Below are 19,481 nucleotides of genomic sequence, written 5' to 3' on the forward strand. Positions count from 1 at the left end.
TATAGCAGAGGGAACTATACTCAATATTTTGTAATAACCTATAAGGGAAAAGAATCTGAAAAATAATATATATATATCTCACCATGCCATACACCTGAAACTAACATGATAATGTAAATCAACTATACTTCAATAAAAAAATTAAAAAAATGTAAAAGATAGAGAAATAAACCTATTTTCCCATAGCAATATTACATAGGTGCATTGCCTTTCCAAACTAATCCCCCGAAGTCTGTAACACAATGTTGAACAACATTTCTTATGGTTAACAAGGTGCAGTGGGGACTTCCCTGGTGGTGCAGAGATTAAGAATCCGCCTGCCAATGCAGGGGACACAGGTTCAAGCCCTGGTCCAGGAAGATCCCACATGCCACGGAGCAACTAAGCCTGTGCTCCACAACTACTGATACTGTGCTCTAGAGCCCTCGAGCCACAACTACTGAGCCCACGTGAGACAACTACTGAAGCCCGCGCACCTAGAGCCCGTGCTCCACAACAAGAGAAGCCACTACAGTGAGAAGCCCGCAGACCACAAGGAAGAGTAGACACCGCTAGCCACAACTAGAGAAAGCCCGCGCACAGCAATGAGGACCCAACACAGCCAAAAATGAATAATAAATAAATTTAAAAAAAAAAACAACCAAGGTGCAGTGGAATATGCAATAAAGGAGGAACATGAGACTTGGGTTCTGGTCTCACAACTGCCACTAACTCATACTGTGTGAGCTTGAGAATGTCCCTTCCCTCTGTGAGCTTCAGTTGGCAGCAAAAACTAGAAATTAGATTAGATCAGTGCTTCGCAGACTGCAAAGGAGAGGGGTACTGGATGTCCACAAGGTGTCTTCAATTTTTTTTTAAGTTTGGGTTCATGTTGATGATAATCTTTAAAAGATCTAATTAACAATATCCTCTGACATTTGAAGGGACCACCTTAGAATCCATTTTTGTCGGTCTCAAGTCTGCATTGGTATTTATGAGGCTGGCATTACACCACAGCAATAATAGTTATTAAATGATTCACTCATGCAAAATAAGGCCAAACGACCCAAAATAATGACTTTGGAGTAGTGTCAACAGAAGGGGGAAAAAAGCTGAGTCATAGTAATGTACCTGGGACTTTATGTACCATGCCAATTTTCAACCATTCTGCACCATGACAAGTCAGGATCACCACCTGAATATACCTGCCCACCAGAGGATTTCACACTGGGGGCCCTTGCTCTCTCCCCATCATGTCCAAATTATTTGTCATTCGTCATGCTCCAGACCCATTTTTCTCATATAAGTCAAAGTGAACTTGGGAAACAAACAGCAAGTCCAAGTCCATGTGGCTTTCCCTGAACCCCCTAGATAGGAGAAGGACGTCTTGCCTTGAACTCCCGGAGGTCTCGCCCTGAAGTTCTGATGGGTTTTTCTTACTTCATACTCTATTTTGCCTTCATTTCCACCTATGTTTAACTTCCCTAAAAAGAGGTGGAAACTGCTTCTTTGTAAACCTTGGGTAATGCAGGGTCTCGTATCCTCAGTGGGTGATCAGTGAAGGCAGATTTAAGGACTGGGCTTGTTTCATCTGATCCATTTAGAAGATTAGCCATATGTTCAGAATGTCCAAGTCAGAAACTATCTTTGTTCCTTTATTGAATAAATGCTGTTACTCCAAAAATCATCAATCAGTAAACACAGCATTGCAATACAATGCTGAATTTCAATACACCGTATTTAAAAGGACACATTTCTGTTACTCAGTTATAGATCTAATTAAAATGAAAGCATTAATCATTTTTAAAAAACTGTACTAAACAGAATTCTGGGATAGAATTTAGCAACTTTCAAAGCTGATTTTCACACTCATAACTCATTGTAAATTTTATATTTAAATTAAAGACAGCAAATTCAAATGCCTACACAGGCAGGCAGAAAGCATGAAGGGCAAAGTGCCTGGTATGGACCTGTGGGAGCTGGAGATAAAGATGGGGGTGGGCAGATGCTCTGTGGCTCCAGTAAGTGCTACCATGATGGAAGAAGACCAGATCTTCCAATTATTCACAAAAATCTGGGAATCTGGATTCATATGTAAAATCTCCCATTTCAAATTTCTTTTCCCATTTTTAAATATTAGCAACAAATCAAAGAAAACAATTTTAAATACTACACAAATCAATTGATGGTCTCCATTTGTAATCCCAAATTTAAAACCCTTAGTTAAACACAAATAGAGAATTTAAAAGTTATTCTTTTTGTTGTTGTTGATTTAGACATTCCTTATTATTCAATGTTCCTCTAAGCATGCACACAAAAAAATCACATGAAATTAATGTTTTGTTTTGTTGTTTTTAACACCAGTCAACTATTAGGATATGACAATGAGGGAAATTCACCTCACACAAAAAGGGAATAAAATTTCAATCAAATGATAGTCAAATGACTATCAATTCTCTGGCATTGACACAAAAGCCTTTAAGCTACCGAAAATTTTATGTAGTACAACAAAATCTCTTGAAATTTTTAGCAGAAGATAGGAATTTATTTTTATGACATATTAGCACTATAACTTCTGTATTTTATATGGACAGACCGATTTTCTCTACTTAAAAGTAAATACTTAAAGTTTTTAGAGTATGGCTAAACATTTAGGATTTGTAGCAGTTTTTTTCTACCAATTTCTACTGACAATGAAATTAGCCAATAAGAGCCAAATAAATGCTCTGTCTGTAACTGATCTCTTACTTTTTAAAGATAATTTTTCAATTTCGATTTCAACTTTATATAACTAATTCTCTCATTAAACAAGTCTCATGATTTCCAAGGCATGCTAGCTCAATTTCTTTTCTGGAAGCTTGTGGCCTCCACACCAGGAATTGACATCACATTGCAACAACAACAACAACAAAAAAAAAAAAAAAAAAAAAAAAGGACTTTGAAAATAGCCACCTTCCTGAAAAGGACTGGGATTCAGTTTCACCACAGTAATTGGCAAATGCTGACTTTTGGGAAACTTAGAAATAACCTCTATTCTGGAGAAATAAAGGCACAGCTGTTCCTTTTTGTTGTTGCTTATAACCTTTTTGAAATTCTGAAAAATGCAGTGATGACAAATGCAAAGGAACGGAGAGAAAAATTGGCTTTTTCTGGAGTAAGACACATCTGCTTAAACAGTCCACAGTGAGACATGGAAATGTAATCTTCTGCTGATGGTCAAACAGACTTACGTAAACATATGTCAACGTCTATGGAATTCAAACACTCTGCAGCTGCCTTTGGGAAAGCTCAAATGGAAAAAGAATATGACCACATATATTCCACACATATTAGGGGATCTTTCTCATTAACACCTATGCCTTTCTCAATTAAAAAGAAAAGATTTCAAAATTTTTAATAAAATGGGATGGATGAAAAATCAAGACTAATTTAAAAACCAACTTCTTTTTAAATTGTAACAGCATTCAGCCACAAAAAGGAACTGAGCCTGATAAAAGGCGAGTAGACCGCTCTGGGCTTCTGAAAGAATTTTTTAAAAATCATATACAAAGATTATTTATCACTAGTATCCAAGCTCTGCTGAGGTCGATGGAAGCAGAGGCTAATACCTCGTTTTCTTTCTCTTTCCGCCTTCTAATTTTGTGGACATTCTTTCCCCTCTTATTTCATTCTAATCTTCTGATTTTGTGGACATAAGTTTCTTCTCCTTTTTATCTAATCATAATATGGAAATTTCTGTTTTCTCCTGGTCTTTAATCTTCTTGGCTAGTTCTGATTACGTGAAAACAATTACTCAACTCATGCTGTTGAAGATACTTGCAAACCAGTAGGTGTTCTAAAATGATGACATCAAAATAGCTATTTAAATTAAAAAAAAATTCAAAGCAAAGAAGTTTAAACTTCTAGTCTGAATTCAAAGTAAACAAAACAATCTCAAATACTACTCTTATTTAGACCTATTTATAATCCTTATATAAATTCAATGTATTATGTGAAATAAATTAGTTTAAATTTGTCACTTAGCCTCAAATAGTTGATCAGCTTTGGTTTAATTGTACTGAAATTTAAAATTGTTATATTAATTAATAAGTTTTACTCGGGTGGGGAAAATATCTTAGCTGACTGTGTAGGATAGAATCACAGATTTCTTTTTAAAGAATTTTCTAAACTAAAATATACTCAGGAGAAAAAAAACTTACCTAAATGTGTTTGATGGGTCTGAGTTCTCAACAATAAAAGATATATTTAGCATTCATTTTATATAAAATGAAAGCCAAGTTTACTTCTGACATTGTAACTTTAATGTTTATATATCTTTGTATTTAAAACCTCATATAAATAATTCAATCAGTTCAGGGTGAACTATAAAGTATATATTGCATAATTATATGTAATGCAAATAAGAGTGCAATTTAAAAACAGAAACCCAATACAGGACATATGTTCCATTAAAAAAACTGAAAGCCCATTATTACATACGTGAACATTTATTTGGGTAAATGAGTACATGCAATAAAGAATTTTCCTGAAGTTACATCATATGTATTTATATCAAGTGAAAATTCTTAACTTGTTAAATAAATAATCATGCTAACAGGAAGCCCTCAGGGCAAGTATTTTCAAAAGGCACTTTGTCACCTGAGCCTCATCTTTGATGTCTAGGGTATACAAAAAGGAAGACACACGGCTGTCCAAGTCTTTGGATGAATGAAGGATGTAAGTTTCAGGCTTAAAGGACATGCACAAAGGTCTGAATGGTCTTTGGGCTATAACGGACATTCTTCTGGTAGCTGGGGGGAGGTCACTACTCCCACAGCTGTAGGGTCTGTACATTCCTGAAAATCCTTCAAACACAAAGCAGAGAGACAGGGGAAATCTGTAATTACCACTGCCCCCATCCTAAGCTGCCTTTCAGAATTCAATGTGAAGAAGAAGTTAAATTCAAATTATGGACAGAGAGAACAGGGACACAGAGGGAAACAGGAGAGAGAGAGACAGAGAAACCCACACCCCCGTCTTGCAGATGAAACACACCCACAAAAACTACCTAGTGGTTAAACAAGGGTGCATGAAATTAGCTAACACATTCACTTGGATCCTGTTTATAAGTATACTGTTAAGGTCTATTTTTTTTTCTTTTCAACATCTTTATTGGAGTATAATTGCTTTACAATGGTGTGTTCGTTTCTGCTATATAACAAAGTGAATCAGCTATACATATACATATATCCCCATATCCCCTCCCTCTTGCGTCTCCCTCCCTCCCACCCTCCATATCCCACCCCTCTAGGTGGTCACAAAGCACCGAGCTGATCTCCCTGTGCTATGCGGCTGCTTCCCACTAGCTATCTACTTTACATTTGGTAGTGTATATATGTCCATGCCACTCTCTCACTCCGTCCCAGCTTACCCTTCCCCCTCCCCATGTCCTGAAGTCCATTCTCTACGTCTGTGTTAAGGTCTATTATTTCACTATTTTCAGCAGAAGGATATCTGTTCAAAAAAACTGACTGCTTTGCAATCAGTAGCAGTGCACTGGCTTTTGCTTTTTGTGGGGAATTTTTGGTTTTCTAAATTTAATTTTTGGTGTACTTAATTCAGTAAGTAATACTTGAGTGTGGTAGATAATTCAAAAGAAACAAGAAGTCTGGTTGCAGTAAGAAGCGAGTTCGCTTCCCTCCCCTTCACAGCCACCAATTTCCTTCTCAGAGGCAACTCGCCTGGCCAGGGTCTCGGCAATCCTTTCACATGGTCTCTATGCAAACATAACCAAGTGTTCACATCCCCCTCCTTTTTTGTTTTTAATCACTGGTGTTGTGTTCTACACGTGGTCTACAAACTGCTTTTCTCACTGCATCTCACCTGGGGACTGTTTCGTATCAGCAACTCTAGAATTGGGAGATTGGGATTGACATGTATACACTAATATGTGTAAAATAGATAACTAATAAGAACCTGCTGTTTAAAAATAAAGATTTGTTTTTTAAGTTCCTAATAAAAATGAGAAAAATAAAAAACAAAAAAAACTGGGCATATAATTAGAAAGTTAACTCCATCCAACAATATTCTCCAATTCCCCAATTCAAGGACTCTACCCATCTGTATGGCACAGGGAACTATACTCAGTATTTTGTAATAACCCATAAGGGAAAAGAATCTGAAAGCAAATACATATATTTATATATATATATATAAATAACTGAATCACTGTGCTGTACACCTGAAACTAACATAATATTGTAAATCAACGATACTTCAATTAAAAAAAAATTTCCTTGCAAAAGATCCCTTCGGACGTACAAATCAACTAGAAATACTTGCTCTGCCTTCCTGTATGCTGCCTGTTTCGAGAGAGCTATTTAAGAGGAAGGAGACGCTGTCCTGGGAGGTGAATGCTTTCTTCAGTCCCAGATTTATCAGGATGGCTTCAAAATGAAAAAAACCACGGGGTTGTCTTATCACATAAACTAGAGCAGCCTGGTTACAGCACTAATTTCTGCTTATAGTGATGTGCTGGGCAAGCATTTTTGCTCTCTCTTTTCTGTTTTCTGTTTTTTGTATTTTGTTGTTGTTTCCAACTCATGCTCAACAGTTAAAACACAAGAGATTTCTCATCAACCTAAAACACAATCAGCTGTTGTCCAAGATGCTACTTGCCTTATAAATATACAAATCACCAAGAGGGAGAGTGTGAAGTAGCTCTTGAGGGAGGCCCCATTTTTCTTCTGTCGCTGGTGCATTTCTCCACCACACTTGTTACAGCAACGACACAAACTAAAGACAAACCCCACCAGAGGCATCAGAATAATGAACAGCAATCCCAGGACAGCACAGATAATAATCCCGATCTCATAGTAGATAATCTGCAAGTCAAACAAAAGAAACAGCACATACTGTAACATAAAATTACACGTAGAACATTCCACAGTGTACACATTCCATGCTTTTTAAGCTATTTGCCATCATGAGTTAAATCTTGAGGGGTGTGTGTGTGTGTGTGTGTGTATGTGTGTGTGTGTGTGTGTGTGTCCATTTTGAAGATCCTTCTTGAAACAAAGGAAGCAGAGATCTGAGTTACCAGAATATGGGATCAAGCACTTACTACCTTCTTTCAACTTTGGGAAAATAGCCAAATTCAGGGTCAAGTTGCAAATGGTGTCATTTCAACCCCAAAGGTATTTTGTTTGTTTTTAAACGGCATGACAAATTTTGGCAGAAGTCCTTGCATAATGAATAATCTATACCAAGGATGTTTTTCACCAGAAAGATAGAACTAGTAATAGTTATTAAGGATTCAAAGTAGTTTGGATTGGATCGATTAATGACAAATTCATATTTTGTTATGAAAGAATCTGGAATATATCTAAATTTAGAAAAAAAGGCTCAGACTTTCCAAATCAGACATGTTACTCACAGGCCACTCAGTTTCCCCACCCATGTACTGGGAATAAAATACGTACCTTATAAGGTACGTATAAGGTACATATAATAAAATAGGTACCTTATACGTACCTTGTGAACATTGCAGATAATGTATGATTAGTGATGAGGTGCTATGGAAAGTACCTGGCGTGGAGCAGACACTTGCTAAGTGCCCCTTTCAGGCTGCTGAGCCCAGCCTCACTAGCTAAGTCTCAGATAGCTCCTAGGTTCCTAGGTACTAGCACAATAGCTAGACACAATCAAGTGACCTAAACCTATTTTCATAATCACTGATGGCTTTATTCCAGGCTAAATAAAAATTAATGCAACAGGATGATAAAACTCGTTCTCATTCCAATTCATGTGTGCAGTTACTCACATTTCCATAAAGCAAGACACTTTAAAAGAATGGCAGAAAATTACAGGTTGGCGGTTTGCAACCTGTAATGGTTTGTAATGGACCAGCTAGATAACAATACATTCTGAAGCCAAGCTGAGCAAAGGAAAACGAAACCCAAGCCTTGTTCCTTGAAGCAAATGTGATGTCTTAGGAGAGAGCAGTGAACTTGGAGTCAGAGGACCTGCTTTAAATCCCAGCAGGGGCGGCTTTTAATTCTCTAAACTAGGAAATGTGACATTAGCATTAATGTCATCAGCATATTGTGAGGGACAGATAATTAAATGAGTTAATGTGTAAACAACTAGCAAAGTGCCCAGCACACAGCAAATGTTCTGTCAGTATTAGCTAACTCGTGGGCAAACGCTTATGCGTATTAAGCAAGGTGCACATGGCACTTGAATATTATCTACTTCCATATTAAGGTTAAAATGCTAAAAAGAAAAAAAGTGATTGCAATTTTGATGCAGCCTTCTTAAGGTAAGTTGGACACCACGGCCATGAAAAGTCGTTATTTGCTGGTGTGTAACCCACCCTTGAAGACTCACATCATTGGCCAACTGAGAAGCCAGCTCCAGACACTCCAAATTCTTACTTACTTTGCTATCTTTCTCAGCAAATAGTCTAAATTGTTACTATTTTTAGAAATTGTTTCTGGGAATTTCCTGGTGGTCCAGTGGTTAGGACTCCACGCTTCCACTGCAGGGGGCATGGGTTTGATCCCTGGTCGGGAAACTAAGATCCTGCAAGCTGCATGGCGCAGCCAGAAAAAAAGTTGTAACACTGAACCCCAAAGTCTGGCCAAGATCTGGCAAGAACCTAAATTATTTCCTGATATACCAAGATCTCCGGAGTGCTTTGTGGATGGACTGTGTTGAAGAGAAGCTCAAGGTTTAAATTTGCAGATGGGTTGCTCTTCTTTCGTGGGCTACAAAAGCTGAAAGAGAAGATGGAAGATGATGGCAGAAACAAAAAGGAAACAATTTAAAAGTCATCACAGTGGAGATGACAGTGAACAGAAAGTTCTGGCAAAAGCGTCACACCACTCGCGGGCTTTAGACGGAGCAACATGAAACAACAAGTGAGGACTTTACCTTCAGAATCAAGACTACATTTTCTGGCTGAGGAAGTCAAAGCCGTCGCAGAGTTTGTGCAAGCAGAGGCAGCGTGCATCAAGAAAACAGAAAACATTACTGGAGTCATTAACCGCAACTGAGACCATTAATATCCCACACAGAGGAGATCAAGGGAGGGGAGGATGACACAAGACCGGAACATAAAGGGAGCATTTATTAGACAAACAGGGTTTTGGGTACAGTCAAGCTCTAGGGCTCACATTTGGATTTACACTGGATTTCTTGAAAGGTTCTTAATCAGTATGCTAATTAGTTATGGACAAGGGGAACCAGAGGGAAAGTTATAAATGCTTAACACACAACCACAACCACATGGTCTCCATGAAACAGAGAATCAGGGGCTGCCTAGAACCCCAGAGCCCAAGGCACCAACTTCCAAGTGTCCTTTTAAAATGACAATCTTATGGTATCATTCCCTTGTTTAACAGCATTCCATGGAGTCCCACCATGTTTAATTCAAACTCCTCCACGTGGTCCTATGTTATTTAATGCTGGCTTCACGTCCCCATTCTTCTTGAGCACTCGAGTCCCCAGAAAGCATCATGGTCTCTCTCCCTTTCCTCACTTTGGGCTCCCTCTTGCTTGAACCTTATTCCCACCACTCTTCCACCGATGAAACTCAAGTCTGAGTTTGGATGTTGCTTTCTCCAGGAAGTCTGTCTTGATAACGACGTCTGGGTTTGCTGTACATCCCTCCTTCCTGATGCCATGGAGTCCTACACTTGTCCTTTCACAGTGCTCACCTCATTTGCTCAATTTATAAGACTATCCTTCTTTTTGGAAGAGGGAGGTGACACACGTATGAAGAGGGACAGAGTCATTATTGTTCTTATAGTTGACTTAAAATGTCCTCATGTGGTTAAATAAAATTATGTGGCTCCATGGTGTTCCCCGGATGACGTTTTTCAAATTGTCTGGTCCAGGAAATCCAAGTTTGGAAGCCATTGCCTTAGCTGGTAGATTTTCACAGGTGCGGAAGAACAATGTTTGTGACGGTAATAAACTTTAAAGGCAGCATCATCTGAAATGTTGGGATGGGCAGTTCATGTAACATGCCCCTGGGGACCCACAGGGCATCTTGAGTGACCCCAGCCTCCCTTCCTGGGTCTGGGCCCCACGGGCTTGTTACCTCCCAACCTCACCAATCATAAACCCCTCACAGTGTGTGTTAAAAACACTCACTTCAGGCCCCTCCCCTGGAGAAGTGTCAGGGGATTTGGGTAAGACCAGGAATCTGTCTTTAAAACAAGTCCCGTGTCGTGATTATGATTAAGTGCCTCTTCAGTCTTGGTGTATAAATACCTCAACTCTTTCACCTTCCCACGGGCTTATTCCCACACCAGTGTCTTCGGTGTCTAGCACAGCTCCTCTAACAGGATGGAGCTCTGTTGCCCCCAGTGGCGGGTGGCGGAATGATACACCCTCTACAGGCGGCCCTCCCTCCACTGTGTCACCTCCCACTTCACAGCCAGGGTTCCCTGCACCTCCCAAATAAGTGACTTGCCCTGGAGTCCCTGACTCAGGGTCGGGTCTGCTTCGGGGACTCTGACCAAACACACCCAGCATTTATCTCCCTAAAGCCAATCAGAAAGCTCTCTTCCCAAGGAGCCTTGGCTTCTTTGGTGTCTTTGCTTAACCAAATCCCTCTACCTTGGATAACTGGAAAACATGATCCAATTCCACACCTAGGGTAGGATTCCGTTCATTCATGTGGGCCCAGTTCTGGCTCCTTTCTCTACACCAGCTCCACCCAAACGGTTTTTATCCATTTGTAAAGACACCTGAGGTGGAGAGGAGATCAGGAAGTAGGGGGTCCCCCAGCTTACAGGAACTCCAAGTCTAATATCGAGCCAACCATAAAGGACTCGTCCAACCGAGAGTCCTGCCATGGACGGTGGCAGCCAACTCCGGCTCATACTTGTCAGGCTGCTGAGAGTGACCTCAGAGTCTGAGGACCTGGTCCTCTAAGGCTTGGGCCCAGCCTCTCACGCCCAGCTCGTTCCTTGCCAGAGCTAACTGGCATTCAGGTGCTAACGGCATGCAAATTTTCAATATAAATATAAAAGCAAAGGTCGTTTTATTCTGCCCAGGGAAGCAGGCACACATGGGCAATCATGTTTGGAAGATATAAATGAAGCCAGTGGCATTGAAGAATGAAAATGCTTTCTGTGGTAGGAGGGAAGGTGTAGGCACTAGTGTGTATCTGGCTCATCCTCTTTTATACACATAAATGGCCTTGAGATGAGGACTTCCTCTTTGGCTTCTGCATTCATTTTTCCCTTAAGTATCATTTTATTGCAAATTGAGAATATGCAGCCACTGTTCCCACCACTGGGCAAGAGTTCACGGCTGTCACACCCGCTGGAGACACTGTCATTCACCTTTGTTGTGCTGGCCATTAAATAAATAAAAGTCCACTGGTACCTTTATTGTTGTCTTGACAACCACCTTTGTACCAGGAAAGGATGGAACGAATCGTCTGACCCTGCAGGACTAATAGCTTGACAAACAGATTCAACTAATTTTTATTATCCTAACATTCAATGCAAAAACATTCGTCTGTTTATTTCATTGGCAGCCGACATTCATCATAGGCCAAAATCGAAATAACACACTCTTCTGTTTAGGTAAGTTAATCTCGTGGATGCAAACAGAGTGAATTAACAGCACCTTAGCCCTCACCCTAACCCTAACCTTGGTATTAAGTAGAGACATGAAAGGTGCCTGGATACTTTCTGACAATACTGTTGTCCACTCATCTGAGTGAGGCCTCCAAGGCCCTCCCCTGATCTGGCCCCAGCTCACCTGTCCTTCCCCTTCCTCTCACCCACCGTCTCCATCCCCGTGCTTCTTCCCCTCACACCTCATCCTCTGCTCACGTGGTCCCCACAGCTTGGAACGCCAGCAAAGCCGCCTCCCCACCTGTTCAGCCCTGCTTATCTTTTTAACAACAAGCTCCCACATCACTTCCTTGTGGAAGAGCTCTGGTAAGAATTAATTCTTTTTCTTCTACAAGTATGCATGTGTATGTGAAAAGTACGCATGCCTGCTTCTAGGGACGTTCAAACCATTCCATTTAGTTAAGGGGTTCTCATCCCTTGTCTAAAAAACGTAGCATAAGACTTCCTTTAAGGAAATTTTAGTTTTTCAATAACATACAGCTTGAAAGGCGAATGTTTCTTCAAATGCTACTTTTGAAATTTCTGGTGTAGTTCAAATGGGATTTATAAGGCATTTCAATACTCCATTAGTCAAGAAAGGTTACTAAATTCACAGGTAAAACAACTAGTTGTTTAAAGATTTACTTTCAAATCAGCCAAAGTTTTGCTCATATTTATTTTCTGCTAACAAATTCATCCATCAAAATTACCTTCTCATAATCCGTTGACAGGTCAAACTCCTTCTGTACAACTTTTCTTAAAATATCTGGGGGAAAAAAGCCACAAAACAATGGCACGATTACCTTTTCAGTAAAAATATAAAATGCATATTTAGAAAATAAAGGTCTCTATGTGCTCACAAATGATTGAACCTCAAGAGAGTATTCTTATACTTTTATTCCTCTTTCTTAGTGCAAGTAAATAATTGACCTAATGAGGCTCTAACCAGAAGCAAAGAATGGAGAAAAAATATTTTCGACCTACGATTTTGCCAGTGGCAAAATTAGAGGGTTGCCATCTTTAAGAGTTTTCAGTTTCTCACAGAACGCCTTAATATTTACCAGCAAACTACATACACCTCATTAACAGTCACTAATAAAATGTTACATTGATATTGCTAATTCTTTTTTGTCAATAAATCAAGTTTAATTAATTATTATTTATTAAATTGCCAACACCGCCCCACCCATATGTTGATTCTGCCTGCTCAGCCATACAAACTACAAGAGCAGAGCGACAGAAACCATATGGTCTCCAAAGCCTCAAATCTTTATTATCTGGCCCTTCACAGAAAAAGGCTGCCCTCCTGGTCTATATGAACATGTTGACAGGACACTGAATCACAAGGTTTAAAGTTTTAATGTGACCAGGGCGCATGATTTTTGCTGGTTAATATACGTAAGCCAAGTTGGACTGACAGCACCACTAGCCACAGGAGATAATGAATCTCTAAACTCTAAATGTGATGTTTCTTTTAAGTTGGAAAATGCATTAACATTTGCACGCAGATTAGGAACATCAGATTTCCTTAGGGAATTGACTCCATTTATCCCTACTGTTTTTTGCCCCATAGCCCATGAAATTGCTTTCTTAATTATTTGGAACCACAAATGCAATTTATTCTTTAATACTTCTACTACATAATATTTTACAAATGAAAGGAATCTTACAGTTAACCTAATCCGAGAGCTCTGAACATGAGCCGTCCCTCTCCGTTCTCCAAGCAGTGCAAGAAAAACCCAAAATGCTAAGCAAAACTGACTTTTTCTGGGCATGCTCATTTGGGGCATTTTAAAATTCTCACATAGCTCAGGAGCCACCTCGTATCCTGATTCCCCCATCTAGTAATGATATAGCAGAGCTGATGGCCGGATAGGGAGGGTGACTTGTCTAAAATCAGTGATTTGTGAGGCCAGACCCAGGCCCAGGTCTTCCTTCCCCTGGTGCGAGGTCCTTCCCACACTGCACATTGTCTTCTGCCCCAGGAATGAGCTTCTGGAATGCTAGGACTGTATCCCGTATAAGCACTTCCAAAGTATACTACTGGGGGTCGCAAATGAAACCCCACGGTGAACCCTTTTTTAAAGCAAAGACATTCACATGTACAGGCCAGGAAACAAAGCAAGCCACTTCCCCACAGGGTCTTCTGGAAAACAACTTCCCACCTGCACGGAGCAGATAGATACGTGGATCAGACCTGTAAAGGATGTGCTGCAGGAACAGAGATTTTCAAACTGGTAGGGAACCCTGGGAACCCTAGAGTTTCTCCAAGGTACCTTGGGGGCAACCCAGGATCACAGGTGTTCTCCGGCCTTGAACCAGTCTCTTTGCTTTAGTCTGCTGCACACACGTAACAGGCGCTGCTCTAGTAGAGCTCTGTGGAGGTGAGCCAATGCCAGAGAACATGGCTTGTGTACCCATGGCAACCTCTGGGAAACAGTGATATTCCTCTCTGTCAAACAGATGCCCCCATCAGTTTGCTTGAAGACCCAGCCCCTCCTGAGTCCTTCTGTGATGCTGGTGGTCCTGGGTGTCCCAGGCATGGTCCCAACTACATCCAATGACAACACTCACTGGCAGGTGATCCCTGTCCTTTGGCTGCCAGCTGGCCCTGACCCTCTGGCGAAGCTGATCCTTGCTGTACTGGCTAAAAACCCATCCCAAGACTTTGGAGCAGAGATGATCTCCCTTCCCGTGGTTTACAGTAGCACTGTCTTACAGAAATCTATCTCAAGCCACATAAGTAATTTCAAATTTTCTAGTAGTTCCATTTAAAAACATGATTAGTTTAAAATTAATTTTAATATGTTTTACTTACTCCGAATATATGCAAAGTAGTATCATTTCAAGATATCATCAGTGTAAATATTAATGAGCTATTTACAGTCTTATTTTCATACTAAGAGTTCAGAAGCCGGTGTCAATGCCCTTTAGTTCAGACAAGCTACAGTTCAAGTGCTCCATGGACACACGTGGTTAGTGGCTCCCGCACTGGACAGCACAGGCCCAGAGGCGGCAGATAACCCTGCCCACTCTCACCCCGGAGCAATTCCATTTCCCCCAAAGCCTCAAGGCCTCTATCTGTTTCCTTAATGCCCCCTCCTTCCCAGCATCCCCTGTCACAAAAACACAGAATGGGCGTCCTTCACGCTCAGGACCACAATATCCATTTTTCCCTTGGCTTCCCTGTGTATCTCTAATTAAGCGGCTCTTAATCAGGGTGAGTGAACATCACAAATGCCTGTACAGCACAACCTAAGCATCTTTACTTGACAAGCCCCGACATTAACCTTCTGCTGCTCACACCTCATCCGGGAGCCCATGGGACCCCACACTAGGAAATTCTATCTCAGATCTAATAGGTTCACTGCTGGTGAGAACTTTGAATCCATTACGGTCCATCTCAGAAAGCACGTGGAAGAACCGGGGTCTCACTTCTGCCCCACACTTTTCATGGTTCCCAAGTGTCACACTCGTTCTACTGCATCCCAGTCCTTTGCCTTTGTCTTTCCTGGCCAGCTCATAGAAGGCTTCTGGTGGAAACCGTCTCAGCCTCTGGGTCGCCTGCATCCTCATGGTGGAGGGGGCCGTGGACAGGATGTGACCACTGGTTGGCTTGCGAGCTGGACCCAGGCACTCAGAAGCTGCTCACCCCTCCCCTGCCCGTGGAACGTCCGTTCTGCCCACCCATCCCACACTATGACTGGGTTCAAGGATGCAATCTTGAGAGAGTAATGTGTAGTTGAGACCATCTGAATGGGCTACATAACTGAATCCAGTTGAGACCACTACATGAACTTTTAAGATTCAGGCAGGTGGGTGCGGAGATCTACTCATCTTACAGCTGCTCAAGACAAGCCTCGTAAGGAAGTTCCCTTCCTTCTTAAACCTGCCACCGTCCCATCTGGAGGGCTCCGCCTCTTACTCAGTCCCTCCTTGCCCCCCAGTTTCAGATATCACTTGGGTCCCTCCCAAGGCTGTGAAGCAATCCCTCAGCAAGTTCCAGGGCTCCAGAGCTGTCTGTGGTGTGGATGCTGCACAAACACAATACTTCTTTACCAAAAAAAAAAAGAAAAAAGAAAAAATGCTGCTTCCGCTCCATAGATCAGACAGGACCCCTGAATACTGTGCCTAGTTCCTTGTATTGCCTGGTGGGTATTAGCCATCAGCACGCAGGTGGCACAGAGCCCCAAACAGAGAACATGCAAACTGGAAACCTCGGCTTCGCCTTGGTGCTCACCAAAGATGACCGTACCGTGACCAACATCAGCTCTGAGAGCTTCCAAACGAACAGATTCAACCCTAACATTCTCCATTGTGTCTACCTGCTTCTTCTCAGCCCTGAGAAGGCGTGCACAGCTCAAAGCAGGTTGTAAAATGATGTCATGATGGCAGTGGGTTCTGTTTGTTGCACGAATCCTGGTGACTTAAACCTGACCTAGTCTTCGGGTCATTCAACAATATTCAACCACCATGTTAAGCGCCTACAGGGTGCCAGGTGCTGTGATCATGATAGAAAGGAGTAAGACCTCTTGCTTGAGAAACCACGGTCTTCTCCTGCCCTCCGTGAGACTTCAGTGTGGACAATAGTGACCCTTTGTCCTTCCAGAACTGAGGGAGGATCTGCTGAGATGGGGCCTGAAAGGCAACGAGCACCGGATTGGACAGCTCCAGGAGGCCGGTGAGTTCTCCTTGCCCTGAGCTCGGAGGGTGGTCCGGCCACCTTTTTCATGCCCTGCTCCATTTCTCACTGTATCTTTCCATGCTCTTTTCCATAACATAATAGTTGCCTCTTAAGGTACAGCAGTGGGAGGGAAATATGTAAGCAGGCAGATGAGAAAGTTATTTTCATGGCAGAAGACTGTTTCTCAGCATCTGACTCTGTGGGTCTTCCTGGAATGACAGGGACTGTCTGTCAGCCTCTCTGTGCTCAGCCCCTAGACCTTACAGTGTCTTCTTATCTGGGACTTACTTTAAATTTCATGTGATGATGGAAATTAAGAAATGTTGCAGCAAGAGCGAATTCTGACCCCTTGGTTATACCACCAGGTTACAAAGTAGTTTGGTTTTGTTTTTGGCTCTTCGTGTGTGTGTGTGTGTGTGTGTGTGTGTGTGTGTGTGTGTGTGTGTGTGTAACTTCTCTATGAGTTTTTTGATGTCTGAAGCTACACAAGCAACATAAAATAAGAAAAGTGTCTTGTGCAGGATCCATCTATAACAGACTCATCTTCCTCATCTTTGACAAGATATTTGTTCCTAACTGGTTTCTTTTAATACATATGTAGGTTCTGAACCAAGCCAGGCAAAGTGCAAGTTCACTTTTGGAATGTTCTCTCACAAAATGGATAGAGAACTTAAAAACCCCAGTTGTTGGCAGGTCATTTATCAGATTTGTGACAAATTTAAGGGCTCCTGGAAAGATTTTGCTGATAATATCTATTTGACAACTCAATTAAGTTAGGTCTCTTAATTTAAAAATGTACCACGGGCTTCTCTGGTGGCGCAGTGGTTAAGAATCTGCCTGCCAGTGCAGGGGACACGGCTTTGATCCCTAGTCCGGGAAGATCCACCTGATGCAGAGCAACTAAGCCTGTGTGCCACAACTACTGAGCCTGCGCTCTAGAGCCCGTGCTCCATGACTACTGAAGCCCACGCACCTAGAGCCCGTGCTCCGCAACAAGAGAAGCCACGGCAATGAGAAGCCCATGCACTGCAACTAAGAGTAGCCCCTGTTCACTGCAACTAGAGAAGGTCCACGTGCAGTGAAGAAGACCCAACACAGCCAAAAAAAAAATGTATCACACCTTTCATCTTCTAAATTGTGTTCCTGCCATTTACTGGGGACAGAATCTCCCCAAAGTGCGAAACTATATTAAGAAGTATTTTTGATAAAGATATTTTTATTTCTGACATAAAATAGGCATTTAGTATGTTGTAAATCACTCTACTATATGTAAAACAATATTATTATAATGCAGTTCTTGCTAAAATATTATATATAATGTTAATTTTGTTCATAGTTGTTAATTTTTCTGCCAAAAGTATTCGAATTTTAGGTTGCTTTGTTTTAAAAGGCTTTAGAAAAGCCTTTTAGTCAAGTCTTATATTCAGGTTATTTTAATTTCTACCTGATGTTTTCTAGTTTCTTTGACCAGATGCAACACTATGGGATTATTAATATTAAACCTAAAATTAAGTTATAGACTTAGAAGTATTATGGTGTAAGCATTAAAATTAGAGAGTAAAATGTTCAGAACAGGTTTTTCTATATGAACAAATGTTAGAAGGTGAATCATTATTTTTTCCTAAATATCAGGTTAAATTTGTTATTATACTTTGAACTCTTATTAATAAAAAATTACCCACACACAGAGTTAGCCCTCTTGGGCACTTAAAGTGTTTACCTGGAAATGTGATTAATTAAGAGCATAAATAGTGTTAAGTGTCCCCCTGTGGAGATGCCCACAGTGTCCCCCATTGACCCCCAGTGGCACTCTTTTATACTCACAGGGTCTGGGGGTCTCTGTACTAAGAATGACTTAATCTGTTAATTTGTGCATTAAATCAACACTGGTCAAAGTGAAAGAGATTATTCACATTTTTACTAAAGCTATTAGTTTTATAAGTAGAATAAAACAATATTCAAGTTCAATTTAAAGTCCTACCAACACTGGGCTTCTAAATACATAACTTTAGTAAACTAAACATTACTTAAAACATAACTTTAATTGTTTCTTTCCAGGCACAAAAGACTTCCGTCTACACCAAATTCCTGAGAGGATGAGGGGCAGGTAGGCAAACCAAGTGGAATGCCTGACAAGTCCTGATAAAACACAAACTTAGACAGTTTGAAAAGTGTGAACTTCTTGGATGTGCTGGCATGACACCGGGTGTGGAAGAGCTAGTGGCATTTTGCCCTGAGAAGGGCGTTTAGGGCAGTGCTCAGTATGTTACACTAACCTGAAAATGTTGGCGTCTGTCCTTCACCTCCACCCTTGTACCGCACACGCTTCACTGCTCTGCCCTCTCCAGTTCTTCAGCCTGTGGCACCAAATGAGTGCTCAGCAGAACCATGTGTGGCCTCAGTCTCCTTGGCCCACGGCTTGATTCTCCAGCCCCCCTGCAGTTAGGTGGGGCCCCGTGACTTGAGTTCTGGCCAGTGGAATGTGGGTAGACAGGCGTGCACATCACTTCCACTCCTGGCCTCTACAGCCTCCTGTAAGACCCTTGATGGTCGCTCACTTGACCCATCTACCTATCACCCACTGGAGGAGCCAGTGGTGAAATCCAAAGCCCAATAGGATGACGGAACCATTACAGAGTGCCCAGCCCTCACGACTCCATCACTTCTACATTGGACTGAGCTGTTAGCGAGAAATGTTTTTCACCGAAATTTGGGCTTGTTTGTTATAGCAAATGGTGTCACTTACCCTAACTAAAAAAGCCTTAGCCAATCAAGACCCCCAACATTTTCCATTGCAAGCCTCCTCTACAAATAGCCTAACCTGCTAGCTTTGACCAAACAAAGGCAAACTCACTTTTCTCAGGAGCAAGTATACACATAAATAACATAGCAGACTAAGACTTACTGAAGCCAACAGGATGGCACTAACATAAACCAGGATTTTAAAAGACATCTTCATTCAAAGATAAGAATTTCTGTATTCATGATCCAGCAATCCCACTCCTGGGCATATATCCGGAGAAAACTATAATTTAAAAAGATACATGCACCCCAGTGTTCATTGCAGCACTGTTTACAGTAGCCAATACATGGAAACAACCTAAATGTCCATCGACAGATGAACGGATAAAGAAGATGTGGTAGATATATACAACAGAATATCACTCAGCCACAAAAGAGAATGAAATAATGCCATTTACAGC

General features: G+C 41.3%; 1 protein-coding gene across 1 annotated transcript in view; it reads right to left on the reverse strand.

The window, feature by feature from the left end:
- PROM1 (prominin 1) overlaps window positions 1-19,481 on the reverse strand; it is a 97,159-nt gene that overhangs the window by 46,840 nt on the left and 30,838 nt on the right. The window contains exons 3-5 of the mRNA XM_067734678.1: window positions 12,305-12,360; window positions 8,893-8,919; window positions 6,637-6,842 (exon numbers count right to left, since the gene is read on the reverse strand). Of these exons, the coding sequence (XP_067590779.1) occupies window positions 6,637-6,842; window positions 8,893-8,919; window positions 12,305-12,360 (289 nt within the window). The remainder of the gene's footprint in view (window positions 1-6,636; window positions 6,843-8,892; window positions 8,920-12,304; window positions 12,361-19,481) is intronic.

This window comes from Pseudorca crassidens, chromosome 4, assembly GCF_039906515.1.
Source record: "Pseudorca crassidens isolate mPseCra1 chromosome 4, mPseCra1.hap1, whole genome shotgun sequence".
Lineage (NCBI taxonomy): Eukaryota > Metazoa > Chordata > Mammalia > Artiodactyla > Delphinidae > Pseudorca > Pseudorca crassidens.